This window comes from Crinia signifera, chromosome 7 (genome assembly GCF_055691185.1).
Source record: "Crinia signifera chromosome 7, ASM5569118v1, whole genome shotgun sequence".
In the NCBI taxonomy this organism is placed as follows: Eukaryota; Metazoa; Chordata; class Amphibia; order Anura; family Myobatrachidae; genus Crinia; species Crinia signifera.
In genome coordinates, this window is record NC_139223.1 from 175,345,427 (window position 1) to 175,366,037 (window position 20,611).

Below are 20,611 nucleotides of genomic sequence, written 5' to 3' on the forward strand. Positions count from 1 at the left end.
ACCAGGCCTCTCCTTTACTGACAGTGCTACCAATTATCTCCTTTACTAACTGACAGTGCTACCAGTTCTCTCCTTTTCTAACTGACACTGCTACCAACTAACTCCTTTACTAACTGACAGTGCAACCAGCTTTTTCCTTTACTGACAGTGCTATCAACTATCTCCTTTACTAACTGACAGTGCTAGCAGATCACTATTTTACTAACCGACAGTGCTACCCGCTTTCTCCTTTACTGACAGTGCTACCAATTATCTCCTTTACTAACTGACAGTGCTACCAGCTTTCTCTTTTACTAACTGACAGTGCTACCAACTATCTCCTTTTTCTAACTGACAGTGCTACCAGATCACTATTTTACTAACTGACAGTGCTATCAGATCAGTCATTTACTGACAGTGCTACCAGCTCTCTCCTTTACTATCTGGAAGTGCTACCAGCTTTCTCCATTACCAGCTGGCAGTGCTGCCAGCTCTCTCCTTTACCAGCTGGCTGTGCTACCAGCTTTCTCCATTACCAGCTGGCAGTGCTGCCAGCTCTCTCCTTTACCAGCTGGCTGTGCTACCAGCTTTCTACATTACCAGCTGGCAGTGCTGCCAGCTCTCTCCTTTACTAGCTGGCTGTGCTACGAGCGATATGTGACTAATATTAGGAGTCACCCAAAGCTTTATAACACCTGTATGCTGTTATGTTCACACGCACCATATTAGATTTGTAAATGTGAGTTTTTGTCCTGCGATATATATGTGTCCATGCCCCATGGAGGAGCTCCATACGTAGTGAGAACAAACTGAGGACATTAACCCGCTCCCCTCTGCTGTCCTCCAGGCGGGAAGGAGCTGTTCGGCTTGGATACACTGCACAAGAGCCTGTGGATAAAACTCCTGGAGGAGATGTTTTTGGGAATGCCCAGCGAATACCCATGGGGGGATGAGATCATGCTTTTCCTAAATGTCTTCAACGGAGCTCTGATTCTTCACCCGGAGGACAGCGCCCTCCTCAGGCAGTATGCCGCTACTGTCATTAACACGGCTGTACATTTCAACCATCTCTTCTCACTCAGCGGGTACCAGTGGATCCTGCCCACCATGCTACAGGCAAGTGACAGGCGTGTGGGCGTGCTTGGCACTACTAAGAGCATAAGCGAACACGGGTGGGGGAAGTAAGGCTGGAACGTGCAGAGAACCATCAAGGTTTTCAGCTTCCCTTACCTGATGTTTGTATATGTATGTATATACGCTGGTCATTCAAGCCTCGCTGCTGCCTGTGCTACCACCACCGCTGTCTGGCATCGCCACATTTTATAGTGATCGGTATACAAGAGAGAGCCACTATTATTGGCACAACATATGTAACACATAATATTGTACCCAACTGGAACCACTAGATCTGCAATGCATAGGCCGACAGACAATGGCCTCATTCTGATTTGATTGGTCCCCTGCGTGTTCGCACGGGGGACCGATTTTTGTGCCTCATATGCGCATGTGCAGGGATTCTGTGCGGCACTTCCGCCGAACTGCACTGTCAGCGTGGTGCTCGCACAGGGGGTGGTGGTGGTGCTTCAATATGGGAACGCCTAGCGTTTGATGGGTGCCCCCATGCAAACGCCTGGCGTTCCTATGTGAAATGTAAATGCGGCCGTGACGCGTGGTGCTGGGGGCGGGCGAATGACGTCCCATGACTTATATTTGCGAGCCCAGAAAAAATCCTGCTGCGGGCACATGTGAGGGTGTTTTCATAACATATTCCCTGGCATGTGTGGAAGTCTAGTTGCACACACGCCATTTTAGGATAGTATGGCCGCCATTTTGGTTCGCAGAGTTGCGCAAATAAAGTTTCCATACCCGAGTATGTGTGACAAAGTGGACCAGAAGAGTAGCCATACTATCACACATAAATTCATAAATACATACTGACACTAAGTAAAATGTAGTTAAAGGTTTAGAACGCCACACATAGCTTAGTTAGCCCTGCATACATCTGTCTGTATCATGTTTAGTACCGTTCCGTTCCGTTTCTTATGCGTAGTATTCCGGTCATTGCGAATATTTCGCAATAGACACGGCCCGATAGTTATGGACATAATCCATATTCCAGAGACAGTTTCTGTTGAAAGTAGGTAACAAAGGAATCTAGATGAAACTGGTTCTTATCACTGCTGACGCCGAAACCATCAAACAAAGGACTCTTAAAGTTCACTCCCCTGTACCTAGTCAAACCAGTTGTATCATCTTACCCCCCAATCACAGTGGACCTGACATACGATCTCTGACCAATGGGAATGGCCTTTGACCTCCCCCTTCTGACCCTATAAGATAGGTGACCCAGGGCTGCCCGGTCACTTCGGCACATCTACCTTTCCCTGACTTTCCACCGGGCTATAGTTCATCCCTGAACGATAGCGAGCTCTGACCGGACTGCGCTTCGCATATTTGATGAGACGGTAACGGTTGCATTAACGGTATTTATTCTTATTAGTATTGTTGGCTGATTGTGTCTTGTATCTGTTTCCTTCCCCCTAGCAGAGCCTGACATAGATATTCATTGTTAGTCTATTGTATTACCTGTTAAACCTGTATTTTCTATTCCTGTAACCCCCTTTGTCCATTAGGGACTTAAATACAACCTTTTTACGGAGTTCTTATCTCCATACTTCTATACTGTGGTTTGTGTCTGTTATTCGCATTTTGCGACAAAGGTATATTACGGACACTGTCCATAAAGGTATATTCGCAGATTAGAGACAAATTACTGCGAAGGGATCTCTTATTAAGGTATTGGTTCTTGGGTGTATAATACACAATAAAGGTACGCTACGCTGTGCTACGTTTTGTTCGCACGTAGTTAGGTATAAAGGGTACGCAGGTTACGGACATAATACGTAACCTGCGCTTTTCACTTATTGTTTCTTTGGTCAAAATTCATCAGCATTAACACATGATTGTAAGGCGATACGGTGGGGGGCGGAGATTCGGCAGGGCGGCACCACAAGCGAGCTTCGCAGCTTACCGAGCAGATCAGAATTAAGCCGAATACAAAATATTTGACATGCACAAAGTCGACATTAAAAAAAAAGTCAACATATCAATGGTTGACGCATGACACAGTTATCTTTTTTTTTTTCTTAATTTGTTTTGACCTTTTGTGTAATGACATCCACGTGGGTGCGTGCTACACTAATTGGGGATCCTTGTCCTCAGGTGTCGACATTGACACTAAGAAAATGTGGAAGATTCACGTCGACCTTTTCATGTGACAACCTTTTGCTTGTGTTTACTATTTTCCAGTGTCGACCTTTTGCATGTTGACCTTTTATGGTTAACCTACTGTCGACCTAGATATTGTCTTTGAGCTACACCACATCCAACAGACAATGAGGGTCCTTAATGACACGGTTACAGTTCAGCCGCTGCTGTGCAAACACAATTTTTTCCTATGTTATCTGGATTTGTGGCAATCACAGCTGAACACGGGCGCACTTGGCACCTCGTGTCACGGGCAAACATGTAATGATTGAAATGACCATTTAGGGGGGTATTCAATATGGGATTCCGACTGTCGGAATCCCGGGCCGTTTTCCGACAGTCGGAATTTACTGTTCTAGTTGTCGAGTGTCGGAAAGTCTGTGGATCGCCGAGAACGGCAGCGGATTGACATAAAAGGACCGTGAACTTGACAATCCGCAGCTGTTTCTGGCAAAACACATCTGACTTTTTAGAAAGTCGGATCTGACACCCTTCAATGTTGTCGTTAACTGCAGTATTGAATAGGTGAGAGTCGATATTTCCCTTGTCAGGAAAGTATCTGCTTCCGTTTACATGACCACTAATATCGCACAGTGTTGCACGCACCGTAACTCTACCTTTGGTATCTCCTCTATGTACCGTAGGTGTATGCCGACTATGAAAGTAACCCGCAGCTGCGCCAAGCCATTGAATTCGCCTGCCGACAGTTTTACGTTCTACACCGCAAACCGTTTGTGCTCCAGCTGTTCGCCAGCGTCGCTCCTCTGCTAGACCTGCCCGTAAGACGTGTCATAACCTGACTTCTTCTGTACTCCCCCTGCAATTCATATTTATTGTATTCTATTGTGGGATGTATTGCTACTATGCCAAACGAATCTTACGCTGTATTTGTTTCATGTTTATTATATTATGGTGCGGCTATACACATGTGTACATGCAAATATACGCATTTGCAGGCCCTGCCCCGTCTTCGTCCAGGCCTATGGGTGCAAGGTCTACAGTGTGTACTTGCCTATGGGCTCATACCCATGACTAACCAATGCACTGCTGTGGCAGGACTGGTAGTTACGGGCATCAGTGTGGTTTCAGTTAGAGTCTCAGTGCAACTCTACTGTGCAGCAGTGGCAATTGTTTGTGGAGGGTGAGCAGCACATACCCCTTGTCTCGGGGCCTGTGCCATTTACTAATACGCCATGTTGTTCCCCAGGATGGAGTGAGCAGCTCCTCGTCTAGCAAGGGAGTGTCTGCCCAGTGCCTGTTCGACCTTCTTCAGTCCCTGGAGGGAGAAACAGCTGACCTGCTGGACATCTTGGAGCTAGTGAAAGCAGAACGCCCCCTTAAATCATTAGGTAATTATAAAGCAGCTGTACAGACACAAATGTTATTCAATTCTTCTATCATTGAAAGTTTTCAGGCCAATTTTATAAAAGCACATGATGGGTGTCACCCAGGGCTTAATGTGGTCATGCAGAGGTGGGGGAACTCATTTCTATATGCCACCCCTCACTATAACCCCTGGTGTCACCTATGATCTGACACAGTAATTATTATTCTGGAAATGTGCGGTTCAATCTATTCTGTTACATTGGATAACATTACAGCCTGAGTCCTCTCACTCCACCAATAGCTGTATGGGAGCAGTAGTAGTAGTAGTAGTACGTTTATTTATAAGGCGCCACAAAGTGTCCGCAGCGCCGTACATAGCAAACAAAAAAACAAATGACAAGGTAACGTACAGGGTGTGTTGATAAAATACAGCATAAATAGGGGTATAGCTGGTAGAACTAAAATCAGCATCAGTTCTGAAGTAGGTGTCGGAATTGTCGAGAAGACTGAAGATGAAGTAGAGCAAGGGAAGAACAGGGCAGGAGCACTGGTGAGGTAAAGAGGTGGGTGGACGAACGAAAAACAATAGGATAAGTAGGAACGTAGGCAGGATAGGAGGATCAAAAGAGGTTAGGAGGAGGGATAGGCTAGTCGAAAAAAGTGGGTTTTGAGGGAGCGCTTGAAGGAGGTAAGGGAATCAGAAAGCCTGATGGGTGGCGGGAGGTTGTTCCAGTGCAGGGGGGCAGCGCGAGAGAAGTCTTGGACACGGGAGTACCAGCCAATCAGATGCATTTTGCTGTGGGAAGCTGAGACATTCATGGACATCAGCCAGTCTGTGTTTTAAGGGCCGATTCAGGTTGGTTCACAGTTTCCTGGGACTGACTATTTACATGTCAGTCCCAGAGAAAGTGCTGATGATCTTCTAACGACCAGGACTCTGTCAGTGTATTTGTAGTGCGTGATAAATGCTCTTATTTGGTTTCTTATTCTTTGCAGACTTTTGCTACGGCAATGAGGACATGGCCTTCTCCATCAGTGAGTGCATAAAGCTCTGCGTGACAGTTGTAGCCTACGCTCCGGAGTCGTTCCGCAGGTAACTGCCCCCTTTCCTTTGAGATATCTATTTGAAAATGAAATTCTAAAGAAGGGATTTATTACAGAACGCAATATAAAGCAGGGCTGGTATATTACTCAGTGTAGGTGATACTTTGCTGTTGTCTAGTATTAATCCTGTCCCTGTGATCATTCCTCAGCCTCCAGATGCTGATGGTGTTGGAAGCGATGGTTCCATGCTACCTGCAGAAGCTGAAACGTCAGACCTCCCAGCTAGAGACCGTGTCGGCTGCGCGGGAAGAGATTGCTGCCACCGCCGCTCTGGCCACCTCACTCCAGGCCCTTCTCTACAGCGTGGAAGCCCTGACCAGGTCATATACATAGTTAGATAAAGGACCACCAAGACTACAACGTGTCCTGCTTTGTGTTGGTCCAGAGGAAGGTCTATAGGTATTTGCGAACATATGTGATGCAGATGGGGTCGGTGCTGAAGTCCTTTGACGTCAGCCTCCCACCTCCAGCAGGTGGTTCACCTGTGTTTGCATGGGGACACCCTGCATTTTTCTGGAAAACCCACCGTTTTTGTGGGAACGTTTAGAAAACGCTGGGCATCCACACGCATCTGCCCCCTCTCCGCATAATAGCGCATGCGCAGTCCCCAAAACATCGGGACGGGGCCAAACTAACACAATTGCGAGTCAACGTGAATCGCCCCTATATCCACATGTGGCCACACCTAGGGACTTTGAGAAAACTGTGCATGTGCTATAATGTGCAATCGCATGTTGACGCGAGTTGACCTTTTCTGGGTCTCGAAGTTGACTCAGTATCCGGTAGGGATGGCCATCGACCATCAATGATTCAAAATTGTCAATGGTTTATGGCCGATGTTAAATACTTTTGCCATCGATGGGGGAGAACCAGATGGTTTCCCTACATCGATGGCATAGTAGAAACAATGTTTCTCTTTTTTTCCCCCTGTATGGACAAAAGAAGAAAAAAGAGAGTTGCAGGTTTGGACGCACACCTAATTGTATGGGAGGTTTTGTCTTTTTTAGAATATATTTTTATTATAAATGTCCTTCTAGTTTTTCTTTTATTGTGTGAAACTAGAGGGCATGAGGGCTGTTAGACATTGTGAAATAAAGAGGTTAAAATTAACATACTGTACAATTATGACATGAAATGACCATATAGTGAGACAAAAGAAATTGGACCGTGAAAAATAGAATAGTATTAAAATTGGTGCAGAGCTGGGGCTGTTTGTGCAGTTTTTGTAGTTAATACGTATGAGATAAATGCTGGTATATTTTTCCTTTATTTGTGGCTATATTGCCTTCCCCCGCTCTATTTTTTTCCTTCAAGGTGCCGGGACACGGAGCATAGCTCCACCCCCGACACCCGGAAGCCCCGCCCCCATATTTTGATTGGTCCTCCGGCCATTCAGTCAAAGGTGATGGATAACCATCGATAGCTAAAACTGTCGATGGTTATCTATCACATAGTTTCTGACTATCGATGGCTGGGAACAGAATCGCCATTGATAGCAATGCACTGATGGCCATCCCTACTATCCGGCCCTTCTTGGCAGATTAGTCAGTGCCATCATCACCCACTGAGCAATTATACTTACCTAAATCTCAGTATTGGATCTTCTTGAACCCCCTACTCTGATGAGGACTCTCACAATCTGACCAGTGACTTCTTCCCTTTCCTATTTTGTGATGAAACTCCCGTTTCACCCTGCTTAGTCCTGATTTTATTTTTAGGCCCATGACTGCTCCCCAGATGAGCCGAGGTGACCAAGGTCACAAAGGGGCCACAACCACCAACCACACCATGTCTGCTGGAGTCAACTTGAGGTATTGGCTTTCTTGACTGTCTACGGCACCTACGTTTCAGAATGCCCCATGTAACAGCTACGCTAATAACGTGCCATTCTCCAGAGATAACCTTCATCTGTTGGAAGAGGGTCAGGGATTGCCCAGGGAAGAGCTGGATGAAAGGATCGCTCGGGAAGAGTTCAGAAGGCCCCGGGAGTCTCTGCTGAACATCTGCACAGAGTTTTACAAGCACTGCGGCCCGAGGTTGAAGATTCTTCAAAACGTGGCTGGAGAACCACGGGTCACCTCGCTGGAACTCCTGGATGTCAAGTCGCACATGAGGTGAGGGTCCCATGGAATGGTGAAATATTTCACTGGCTCGATCCCGTGAGTCTGGCAGATTGATGATGGACCAGGAGATGGTTGGTAAAGTTTCTCATTTGGTATTTCTCTAGGCTTGCAGAGATTGCCCACTCGCTCTTGAAGTTGGCTCCATACGACACGCAGACTATGGAGAGCAAAGGCCTGAAGCGTTACATCATGGAGATGCTGCCCATCACGGACTGGTCAGCCGAGGCAGTGCGGCCAGCCCTGATTCTCATCTTAAAGAGGCTGGATCGTATGTTCAATAAAATACACAAAATGCCAACTTTAAGGTGAGCAGTGGCCCCAGAAACGTGCTTTGAGTTTCTGATGTTGCAAACCTTGAAGTAAGGGCATCGAAAAGCCATTTCTTCTGCTGCTGCCCACAAACACGGATGCAGTGGTTTCACTGGGCGACAGCAGAGGAAATGAGACCGCAAACTACAAGGTAGGTGAAGTCTGGATACACCCTGATATTACGTTACTACTCGTATACGCCTACAATTACTGTATGCTCCCAGAAGTGGAATAATTGCATGTACCAGTCATTTGAGAACCTCAAAGAGCGCGTAGGTGTTAAATGTTCAGACCGGTTGTCAGCAAGGCTGCAATTTTTGCAGATGGACAAATCCATGTTGCACTGCAGGTGGGACATAGGTAACATGCAGAGAGTTAGATTTGAGTGGGGTGTTCAAACTGAAATAAAGCAACCAGTATTTACCCTGCACAGAAACAAAATAACTCCCCCAAATCTAACTCTCTCTCTGCACATGTTACATCTACCCCACCTGCAGTGCAGCATGGTTTACGTAATGTCAAATCAATTTTATACTTGTATAATGCATACTATTCAGCATGGATAATGGAGGTGATGACATACAGTTATTGCAGTCATGTACGGGAAGCACCTTATTTTAATTTTCACTGCTTTGAAAAATACTAAATAAACTCAAATTTTGTTACTATGTGGATGGAGACAATGGGTCTGATTCAAGCTGGCTTGCAAAATCTAAATCTCTGTTATGGGCAAAACCATGTGCACTGCAGGTGGGGCAGATGTAACATGTGCAGAGAGAGTTAGATTTGGGTGGGGTGTGTTCAAACTGAAATCTAAATTGTAGTGTAAAAATAATGCAGCCAGTATTTACCCTGCACAGAAACAAAATAACTCACGCAAATCTAATTCTCTCTGCACATGATACATCTGCCCCACCTGCAGTGCAGCTTGATTTTGTCCATTAAAGAAGGAGTTTGCTTTTGCAAACCAACCTGAATCACACCCAAAGTACTGACCAATCAGCTCCTGTCATTTTTGAAACACAGCCTGTAACATCGCAGTTAGGAGCTGATTGGCTGGTACTTGATCTCCACCCACTTTATCTCCATAAGCTTTGGTACATTGACCCCTCAGTGAATACAATGGTCCTAGTTGGCTGATTACATATTGATCTTTCTCTGCTGGGATGTTGACTGCACTAATCACCTGGATCTTCCTCTTACTTCCGCCGTTTCCTTTCTCTAACCCATGCCCCTGTTGTATTGCAGGCGACAGGTTGAGTGGGAGCCTGCCAGCAATTTGATAGAAGGGGTTTGTTTGACTCTGCAGAGGCAGCCAATCATATCCTTCCTGCCTCACCTTAGGTCTCTGATCAATGTTTGTGTAAATCTGGTGAGTAAGCAAGAACCAATGGGAGCCCTCTGTTCTGTTACCGGGCCGCTGTCTGACTCTCCCGCGTCTGTGCTTAAGTCCTGCATGCTACATGGATGCACATGTGAGGGAGTAACCAGATATGTCTTGTCCCTTGTCTGGAGGTGTTTGGTTGTCTCCTGTCCTCTGTCTGGAGGTCTTTGTGTTGCTACTCAGTTGACCTTACGGTGTTTGCATTGCAGGTAATGGGGGTAGTGGGGCCCTCTAGTGTTGCAGATGGATTGCCTCTACTCCACCTCAGCCCGTACCTCTCCCCTCCCTTACCCTTTAGCACCGCAGTAGTCAGGCTGGTGGCACTTCAGATACAGGTGAGTACAAGCTGATTGTGACATGTTACTGCAGGAACCTAACGAGAAATATACCTGCTCATGTACAGCCTCGGAAATACGTCTTTGCGGAATGTTGGCAATCGGAGGATATTTATTTTATTTTATGTTTGTGAATGTCCTTTGTCATTCAGGCATTAAAAGAGGACTTTCCGCTAAGCCACGTGATCTCCCCCTTCACCAACCTGGAGAGGCGAGAGGGAATGCTCCTCAACCTGCTCATCCCATTTGTGCTGACGGTGGGATCTGGAAGCAAAGGTCTGACTTGGTGGCATCTCATATATAACGTAATTGATGTGCAGTCAATGAAATGTAGGTCTGCCTTCCTATCGTGAATTATCATTGGCTAGATGTAGGAGTTCGCAAGGGGAAACAAAACAACATGACTGAGGTTCTAGATCCCTTAAACCAAGGGTTCTTAAACTTGGTCCTCGGGACCTTACATGTTCATGTTTTCTAGGTCACCTGTGGATCTCTGAAGGGTTCCGTATGATTTCAAAATCCCGACGGTCAAAATCCCAACATAAAATGTATACAGGTTAAAAAGTAAACAAATTTTGCGGGTGTCTATGTTGAATGGACATCATATGTGTGTACTGCGTCCCCTCGAATCGCTCACTGCTCTTGCCATGCTTTGGACACGGTTTCAAAGAAAAATCATCAAAAAATCGTTGACTATTTGACCTGTCCACATTTTAAATGTTGGCATTTCGACCCTGTCTGTATTTTGACCTGGTTGTTATTTTGACTATCAGCCAATGGTTGTCGGGATTTTGGCCGTTGGGAAATTTGCATCTTTTGAAATGTGACAGTTGATCATACACCTGTGTCCAGCTGGGTGACCTGGAAAACGGGACCTGTGTGGGGTTCTGGGGACCAAGTTTAGAACCACCGCTTTAGACGTTACTCTCAAAGGGGAGGCTATATCAAAACTTGGAGAGCGATAAAATGAAGATGTTGATCAAAGCAACCAGTCTTTGAGATGACAGAAACTGATTGGCCTCTTCTCTACTTTATCTCTCTCCAAGGTTTGATACAAAGCTCAAACTGTTGTTCGTATTTTCTTTACGTCCATGTGATTGGCTTCTCCTGTCTTGCACCACTCAGACAGTCCCTGGCTGGAACAGCCTGAAGTGTTCCTGCTGCTGCAGACTGTGATCAACATCCTGTTGCCCCCGCGTATCATCAGTACTTCTCGCAGCAAGAACTTTATGCTTGAGAGCTCCCCTGCTCACTGTTCCACTCCTGGGGACACCGGGAAAGACCTCCGCAGAGAAGGACTCGCCGATTCCACCAGCCAGGCTGCTTATCTTGGTGAGAAATTACTAGGCAGCAAAGAACCTCACAGACAACAAGTAGTGAATGGGTTAGTACACAGTGACGTTATCATGGAGAGAGTGTAATGGATCAACTAGTTGATGGATAAATCCAAGGGTTGGTGAATGTTCATTAAATTATGAATGTGATCCTTGGTTTGCTTGTACCCTCAGAATTTCTTCTCTCTGCAAAACCATGGTTGGTTGGACGTATTGGCAATCTGGAGTTGCCCCAATAATTCAGTGGGATAGTTTATATATTTACCACCCTGCGTGCAGACAGTAGGGCGGTGGTGGCAGAAGGAGATGTGATTTGAGAGCTCTTCAAAGGTTGAAGGTTAGGGGGGTGTCTGGTTAGGAAGTATAGACGTTCTTCAAGTAGGGTGCAGCACGGGTTAAGTCTTAGAAGCTGGAATGTAAGGGGCAGGGCCAGCTTAACAGGATTGCACTGGGGCCCAAACCGACCCTTTTATGGAAATAAATGAAGGAAAAAAAACATATATTACCCTCCTGCGGTTCGCGCTGTCTTTCCTCATGCTTCTATACGGTGACTGGCTGTTTATTTGTTAATGGCTTCAGCTATCTACCAATCAGCTTGCTGTCAACCATACACTTTCTGGATGCAGTTTGGGAGGCAGGATGGGAAGGCTGCCCTGATTGGGTGTCATTCACAGTCGGAGTGGCTGGGCAGTATTCTACCTGCCAAGAAGCACCAGCCCACGCAGTCTGTCCCCGTTTGAAGGCCCCTATAATCGTGGGGCCCTGGACAATTGCCCAATATGCCTTTAAGATGTCCCTGTTAAGGGGATCTGAAGGTGAGGGTGAGTGAATTAATATCTGGAGGCGATCGGAAGTGAGTATGTGGTGCAGTGTGGTACTGCGGATGTGACTTATATCGGACTCATAGCGGTATATAGGATGGTTGTAATGGAGGAGAGACGGATGAGATGAATTCCAGATACCGGGAGGCTACAGTAGTCCATGTGGGGGGGAGAGAATGGGAAAGGGCCGTGGTGACACTCTTAGCGAAAGGGGGCAAGATATTGCTGGGAAGACATCAGATGACGCTGAATATGTGGGGTGATATAAAGCCACATCTACCTAGAGTACAATGATATTATTACATTTATACATTACACTTACCCATACTCGTACTGTAACATCATTTTCCAGCTCTGAAGGTTATTCTTGTCTGCTTCGAGAGACAGCTGGGAAGTGAATGGTATCAGCTGAGCCTTCAGGTGAAAGAGATGGCGCTGAGGAAGGTGGGGGGACTGGCCCTTTGGGACTTCCTGGATTTCATTGTACGGACGCGGATCCCAATATTTGTCCTCCTGAGACCTTTCATCCAGTGCAAGGTTCGCTCAGCTCCGAATTCAGAAACATTTATTGATATTTGATCAATGTATTGTTATCCTCCGCTGCAAAACGCACACATGCAATGGAACTAGAGATGGCCATTGGTGCAGTCACCATCGATGGTTGACATCGATGGTGATACTGCAAACAGCCGTCAATGGTAATAAACTATGTGATGTATGACCATCGATAGTTTTAGTTATCAGTTTCTTTGACTGAATGGCCCATCAGAATGTGGGGGCGGGGCTTCATGGGCACCAGGGGCGGAGCTACGCTCCATGTCCAGGCACCTTGAAGAAAAAAAGAGGGAAAAAAATTATTCTGCTTTGACATCAATGGAGGGAAACCATCTCATTCTACCCATCGATGGCAAAAGTATTTGAAATTAGCCATAAACTAATCTGTGATTTATAATCATCGATGGTCGATGGCCATCCCTAAATGGAATATACTGTAAGGTGAGAGGTATCAAACCTTCTAAAGAGCAGAGACATTGCCCCTAGCAACCAATCATTGGGGAAGGGTAGCTGATTGGTTGCTATGGGCAACCTCTCCGCTTGTCCACTTCTCCACTCTTTGCACTGTTTGATACCTCACCCCTTACAGGCAACGAACTAGACCCAGCTATTCGTGCTAAGAGATGGGAACGGGCCATGGGGGTTATTCTGGTTGAATTTGCAGCCTTGCAAGTCCACCAAACACCGCCAGGCAAATGCCGGGCCACCCCCGACCTCCCCATTCCACCCGCAGTGCCCACATCATGCTGGGCGTTCCCATAGGTGAGTACCCTGGCCCGCCGCCCCATGCCCCCTCCCAATGTTGGGCGAACAGTCTGTCTGTTGCGGCTGCACATACCCAAAACATCAAGCTTGCGTGCGAATTCGCATGCGCGCGAACAGACCTGAAGGTCCAATGTTTATCCAGGTTAATTGGTAGAATGTATTCCTTTTGTAGAACGCACAGTGCTTTTTTCCTCCCACCCACAGTTATTGGCGCAGCCGGCAGAAACTCAGGATGAGCTGAGCGCCCGGCAGCACATAGCGGACCAGCTGGAGAGACGCTTTATCCCGCGACCTCTTTGTAAGAGCTCCCTCATAAATGAGTTTAATAGTGAGTTGAAGATCCTTAAGGAGGCCGTACACAGCGGGTCAGGTGAGAGCTGTCTATGCAAAATATGGTGTTTCAGTACTTTTTGCCATTTTATCTCATTTATCTGTTCCAATCAAAGTATGATAGGCATACTTTGTGTATAGTTACATCATTTATATGAATTTAGATATATTTACTAGTTAGCCCGTAACAATGGCGGCTTAGTCCTTATCTGCTCCTACCTCCAATCTCTGTCCTCACAGCTCCCTCTCTCCATAACCAGGAAGTTTGAAACAGATCATTTTAGTTTCACTTTCTGGTAAGGAGTAATTTGGCCCATGGAGTGGCCTCTAGTGGTCACTGGCGGTACTTCACCTCAAAAAGGTTAGAAGGATTTACCTTTGTATATATATTATTTTATATCACTATATATATAGTTATAGTTTAGGGTGCTTGGATTCAAGGGGACACACTACAGCGATGTCGGGACAATTTGCCATATCGATACGACAAATTGCATACAACCATTGGGTCGCAGGCGTCACGATACAAGATATTGCATGCAAAGGTATAGAAATGCCGACAAGGGCGATCGCCCATCTCCCAGCTAATGGGTGGACCCAATAGGCTGAAATGGAGCCAGGAGCTCAGATGAGGCGTTAAGCAGCCTTGCGGTGTGGCCAGCCATGTGCCACCACCCTGGTCATCTTTACTGATGAGTATAAGAGAAATAATGGCAGTGCTGAGTCTGTCACGCACAAACCTTACCAAACCTTCTTCCAAAGAGGAGAAAGTTGAGAAGTTGCCGATGGCAACCGATCAGATTGTAATCATGCACTGGTAGCGACTCTCATTTACGATCCTGTATATTTAAAATGATACACTATACGTGCAGCGATTTCTAGCGATTGTATAAGGCATGTGGGACATTTACGTCCTGTTCCCCTAACCTCTTGTGTCGGCTTTATATAGCATACCAAGGGAAGACGTCTATCAGCACCGTCGGCACCTCCACCTCTGCCTACCGCCTAAGCTTGGCTACCATGTCTCGCTCCAACACGGGCACTGGGACTGTCTGGGAACAGGAGAGTGAGCACTCCCAGCAAGCATCGCAGGACACACTCAGTCGCACTGACGAGGAGGAGGAGGACAGTAAGTGGTGAAGCCAGTTCAGCAGCAAAAACTCATATTACAATATATACCTCTGACTAAACTGGAATCTGGGACATATAGACAATTCAGGAATAGGGACTCAGGGGTAGATTTGTTAAGCTTGGTGAAGTGATAAAGTGTCTGTCTTTATCACCTGCCAATCAGCTCCTACTGTACCTGTCATTTTTCAAACCAAGCCTGTAACTTCACAGTTAGGTGCTGAATGGCCGGTGATCAGCGGCGTAACTATAGCACCGCAGCCCCCGCAACCGCGGGGGGGCGATATGCATGTGCGGGCGCCGGGGGCTGCAGTGCTATAGTTACGTTACACCCCGCCGCCCGCCGCACCAACCCCCGCAAACCCCCCCATCCCCAGTCTTTACCTGTGTTCAGTATGCGCTGGTCCCCGCTCCCTTCTTCTGCTGAGGACCACCACAAAATGGCCGCCCCATATAGCACACAGTTCTCTGAAACTGTCTGCTGTATGGGGGCGGACATTTTGTGGTGGTCCTCATAGCAGAAGAAGGGAGCCGGGACCAGCGCGTACTGAACCTAGGTAAGACTGCGGGGGTTGGTGCGGCGGGCGGAGGGGCGGGTGAGTGACTGGGCGCCCTCCCTTTAACGGCGGGGGGGCGCCCAAAATGTAGTTACGCCGCTGCCGGTGATAAAGTACCAGCCACATTATCACTTCGTCAAGCTTAATAAATCTGCCCCACACTGGTGTTCAACTGCAATGCTTCTATATTTTTCCTTACAACATAGAAATGAAATACAAAATATTAGTCCCTAAGGGGCAGATTTATTAATTCAAATGGCTGGTACTTTATCAACGGCCAATCAGACCCTCATTTTTTCCTCATTTTTCAAACCCAGTCTGTAACTTGACAGTTAGGGGCTGCTTGGCCAGTGATAAAGTACCAGCCACTTTATCACTTCACCAAGCTTAATCAATCTGCCCTTACAATAGTCTTTTTCTAAGCTGCAAAAAATATCGACTTTTAAGATAATGGGCCAGATGAATCAAGCGTTATTTTGCTGTCAATGCCATTGTCGGAGGTTTGACTAATTTTCACATATCCACCACGGGCCTATAGGCTTCCATTAGCATTGCCCTCTGAGGGTGATCCAATCGGATTCTTCCCAGCACACCCCGCAGCATGTGCGTCATGCATGCGCAGATGGACTCCCGATTCACTAGGCCATCAACGTTGACTGGCAACATTTGGTTGCTGGCATCACAGCAGATGGCACCAAAGAAGAGGGGTACACCACCGGACTTCACCAGACGAGTATGACATCTTAAATACTCGTTGGAACGTTTTTCATCCAGGTCATAAAAGAAGGAAGCAATATATATAAACCAGGATAAAGACCAAGCACTTATCTCCAATGTCGTGCTTACAATCTCACAACAAATCTTTCTCTTTGGTTCTAGATGACTCGGTGAGCATGCCCAGTGTGGTAAGTGAACAGGACACGTACCTCTTGAGTGCCATTGGCAGAAGACGTTTCTCCAGTCACACATCCAGCATGTCTGTTCCCCAGGCTGAGGGTGGCATGCTTCCCAGCCAAAGGTAAACTGTGCTGTCCATCCAACGCCTAGAGGCCAGTAGCCCATGTAGAATGGGGACTAGTTGACTATACCATAGCTATCCCTCAAGAGTTGGGTCAGTGGTGGGAGCCGTCATAAAAACAGAGCATCACCTCATCCCTAAAATCGTCTATTCACGATGGTCCCCGAAACTGAAACAATTATGGGAATAATCAGATACATAATGATAATAATAATAATAATTCAAATAAATAGGTTTTCTGTTTCTTTTCATTTTACTGCTGAATAAATGACCATTTAAAATTAAATACTCTTTAATCATTCTATTTAATAGATAGGTTTTAGAGAAAAAAAAAAAAAACTGCTGGTACATAATGATTGCACCATGAGATTATTGGTACGTGTTGTCGGACGTGGGGCGGCAAACAGTAACACAGACTGATGCCTCCTACTGGTGTTGGCGGTGTACACAGCAGCGGTTAGGGACACGTTTCTGTATATCATGAGTTTCGTCCATGTTAGATGTTGTTATCTTGGCTGATTGTGGACCAGGACTTAGTGAGGAGTTGGATCCCACCGTCAAACTTCAGTACGAAATATAGAGACTTGGACATTTGATGGTATACTGTATAATCCTGATGTTGACATTGATCTACATTCTACGCTGTTTAGGTTACGTATATGACAGTTACATGAGTCACGGTCATGATTTCCAAGTGTTTCCGCGATGAATAGATTAAAGCAGCAGAACTAGTGTTAGTTGTTTTTGGGGTTTTTTTACCTCTTTTCCCCAAAATGTTGACATTAGTCGCATTATTGAATGCGCTGCTTAGCGAGATGTTGTCAGATTTAGGAGCTACAGTAAGTAAGTTGCGTGCATTTTGGCTGGATTGCGCTCCGGGAAATAAATGCGGATATTCAGTGGTGGCCGCTCTGGTGCGGACTTGTGCCAGCTCTGTCTCGGGAGCAAGAGGCCCAGCTGATCTGTTCCAATGCTCTACTGGCATAGCCCACAATTCTGTAAACCCAGCACGCCTATGGCTCACTCGCTTTATGCTCGGTTGTCCCCATATTGCCACTCTGTTACATTTGCTAACCCACAAGCCCACCCTGCTAGCCAGATGCTGGGGCAGTGGGCCAGTGACGCCATACCCTGCCTTCGACCGTGCACAGTTTGTGCGCAGTTCTGAATAAGGCCCCTAATGGTGGGTTCGGTGTCTCATCACTATAACCTTCTACATCTAAGGGAACGCATAATGTGCATTGGATACGACATTGTCTACCTTCAATGTTACTTTGAGGTAGACAATGTAACTTGCCTAAATATATGTTATGCTTTGCAGCACTGCAAAGCGACAAAACAATCATATATAGGAATTCCCATTGCAGCCCCACCTTTGTCAATCCCAGGCTCCAAGGGACCATGTGTACCAGACTTGGAAGCATTGGGAAGGTTGTCATAGTAACTAAACCCCGAGACATCCCCAGCTGTCACCATAAGGAAACTGAATCATGTAAAGCTAATTGGGGAAGATTAGGTCACTGTGCGCAGTATGACATCATTAATAGAACCGTGCTCAGCTGGACATATATATATATATAATCTGCTATGTTATTTACCTATATTGCATTATTGTTATGATTGTTGGAAAAGGCCGACTCCACAGCGTCGACAATTATTATATTTTCCCCATCCCACCCTGGACCAAATTAAAAAAAAAAGGTTATACAAGTTTCTCCATACTCTTTATTACGGGTGTGGATACGACCATACATTAGGATGACCACTAAAGGTTGACAGGGCTTAGGTTGACACATAGGTCGACATGACTAAGGTCGACATGGCCGGGAAGTTGACACAATCATTCGGTCGACAATGGGAATGTTGACGGTCACCGTACCTATTATATTCACCCTTCACTCATGTCGACGTTTTGATTGTTGACCTTCCCATTGTCGACTTAATGCTTGTGTCGACCTGTCAATCTTTAGTGGTTGACATAATGTATGTCAACATTCATATTGTCCTAACGACCGTGTCCCTTATGTTACCGTGTCAGACTTGAGTAACTATATAGGGGGTATCTCTGTGCTGGCCATATTTTGGGTACTGTGCTAATTATTTTAATGTACGGGGGAAAAATTCTTCTCGTTCAACAAAAAAGGGAAGAAAAATCATATAAAACCTATTCTGATGGGTATAAATGTTATTTTGGACTAAACTGATGGATCACGACCCCATTGGTTAATCAGGACTCTGCAATGTTACGCGTTACCCAATCCTAGTACTGCTGCTTTAATCCTGAGGCCACAGGCTCTTGTCCGTACCCCTTAGCTCCGGTTACCCCTTAATTCCATTTTATGGCTCCGCATTTCCCTCTCCCCAGCTCTCTCTCTGCCCCCCTTACTCTTGTACACCTAAAAGTGCAGAATGCAGAGAACCGTAGATGATTTGCTGTTGTTTCGTTCAGTTCTTTCAGTTACATATTTTGGTACCTTTTCAGTTTTTGCATGCAGATTTTCTGTTTTTGTTTTTTTGTTTTTGTTTGTTTGCTTTTTCTTTCCCTTCAATGCTTCATCTCCCTCCCCGTCCTGCAGCGAACCTAATGTTCTTGACGACACCCATGGGCGTGATGGCGCAGTCAGCCTGTCTAGGTATGAATGCTTCCTGTGTGTCATTTGTGATGTCGGGTGGGGAGAGAGAGGATTGAGGTGCGATCTCCTCCCTCTCACTCCCAATCTGTTCTCCATGATTATTTCCATGTCCCATTTGGGCTGGACGTAAGAGGTGCAGATCGCTCTCTCTATGCTCCCGCGATGGTTACAGAGTAATCGCTCCCGGTCAGGCATAATATCTTCACGCTGATCTCTGTTGGCGCACTGTTTGCATTTCCTGTATTCGCTGCCTAGCGTACTATTATTTATTTATTTCATTATTAACAGTTTCTCATATAGCGCACACATATTCCGCAGCGCTTTACAGAGTATAGTTAAACATTTACATCAGTCCCTGCCCCAGTGGAGCTTACAATCTATATTCCCTACCACATGTACACGCACACACAGACATTCTAGGGTTAATTTTTTTGGGAGCCAATTAGCCTAACAGTATATTTTGGGATTGTGAAAGGAAACCGGAGTACCCAGAGGAAACCCACGCAAGTACGGGGAGAATATAAACAAACTCCGCACAGTTAGGGCCATGGTGGGAGTGGAACCCATGTCCTCAGCGCTGTGAGGCAGTAATGCTAACCATTACACCGTCCGTACTGCCCCGTATATATAACACATGGTGGGGATAGAACCCAGGACCTCAGTGCTGTGAGGCAGTAATGCTATAACCATTACACGTCCGTACTGCCCCATATATATATAACACATGGTGGGGATAGAACCCATGACCTCAGTGCTGTGAGGCAGTAATGCTAACCATTACACCGTCCGTGCTGCCCCGTATATATATATAACACGTGGTGGGAATAGAACCCATGACCTCAGTGCTGTAAGGCAGTAATGCTAACCATTACACCGTCCGTACTGCCCCATATATATAACACATGGTGGGGATATAACCCATGACCTCAGTGATGTGAGGCAGTAATGCTAATCATTACACCATCTGTACTGCCCTGTATATATAACACATGGTGGGGATAGAACCTATGATCTCAGCGCTGTGAGGCAGTAATGCTATAACCATTACACCGTCCGTACTGCCCCGTATATATAACACATGGTGGGGATAGAACCCATGACCTCAGTGCTGTGAGGCAGTAATGCACCATTACACCGTTTGTACTGCCCCGTATATATAACACATGGTGGGGATGACCTCAGTGCTGTGAGGCAGTAATGCTAACCATTACACCGTCCGTGCTGCCCCGTATATATATATAACACATGGTGGGGATAGAACCCATGACCTCAGCGCTGTGAGGCAGTAATGTAACCATTACACCATCCGTACTGCCCCGTATATATATAACACATGGTGGGGATAGAACCCATGACCTCAGCACTGTGAGGCAGTAATGTAACCATTACACCATCCCTACTGCCCCGTATATATAACACATGGTGGGGATAAAACCCATGACCTCAGTGCTGTGAGGCAGTAATGTAACCATTACACCGTCCTTACTGCCCCCGTATATATAACACATGGTGGGGATGACCTCAGTGCTGTGAGGCAGTAATGCTAACCATTACACCGTCCGTGCTGCCCCGTATATATATATAACACATGGTGGGGATAGAACCCATGACCTCAGCGCTGTGAGGCAGTAATGTAACCATTA

At 46.2% G+C, this 20,611-nt stretch overlaps 1 protein-coding gene across 21 annotated transcripts in view; it reads left to right on the top strand.

The window, feature by feature from the left end:
- UNC80 (unc-80 subunit of NALCN channel complex) overlaps positions 1 to 20,611 on the top strand; it is a 152,390-nt gene that overhangs the window by 101,520 nt on the left and 30,259 nt on the right. For 15 of the 21 annotated variants that reach the window (XM_083154462.1, XM_083154458.1, XM_083154459.1 and 12 more), the window contains 17 exons: positions 827 to 1,095; positions 3,891 to 4,025; positions 4,454 to 4,595; positions 5,569 to 5,665; positions 5,826 to 5,996; positions 7,395 to 7,487; positions 7,572 to 7,790; positions 7,904 to 8,104; positions 9,357 to 9,480; positions 9,702 to 9,827; positions 9,980 to 10,103; positions 10,953 to 11,159; positions 12,335 to 12,519; positions 13,507 to 13,672; positions 14,582 to 14,761; positions 16,197 to 16,335; positions 18,912 to 18,968. In XM_083154462.1, coding sequence (XP_083010588.1) covers positions 827 to 1,095; positions 3,891 to 4,025; positions 4,454 to 4,595; positions 5,569 to 5,665; positions 5,826 to 5,996; positions 7,395 to 7,487; positions 7,572 to 7,790; positions 7,904 to 8,104; positions 9,357 to 9,480; positions 9,702 to 9,827; positions 9,980 to 10,103; positions 10,953 to 11,159; positions 12,335 to 12,519; positions 13,507 to 13,672; positions 14,582 to 14,761; positions 16,197 to 16,335; positions 18,912 to 18,968 — 2,635 coding nt within the window. The remainder of the gene's footprint in view (positions 1 to 826; positions 1,096 to 3,890; positions 4,026 to 4,453; positions 4,596 to 5,568; positions 5,666 to 5,825; positions 5,997 to 7,394; positions 7,488 to 7,571; positions 7,791 to 7,903; positions 8,105 to 9,356; positions 9,481 to 9,701; positions 9,828 to 9,979; positions 10,104 to 10,952; positions 11,160 to 12,334; positions 12,520 to 13,506; positions 13,673 to 14,581; positions 14,762 to 16,196; positions 16,336 to 18,911; positions 18,969 to 20,611) is intronic. The other 6 variants (XM_083154464.1, XM_083154463.1, XM_083154449.1 and 3 more) reach the window with 2 other exon arrangements.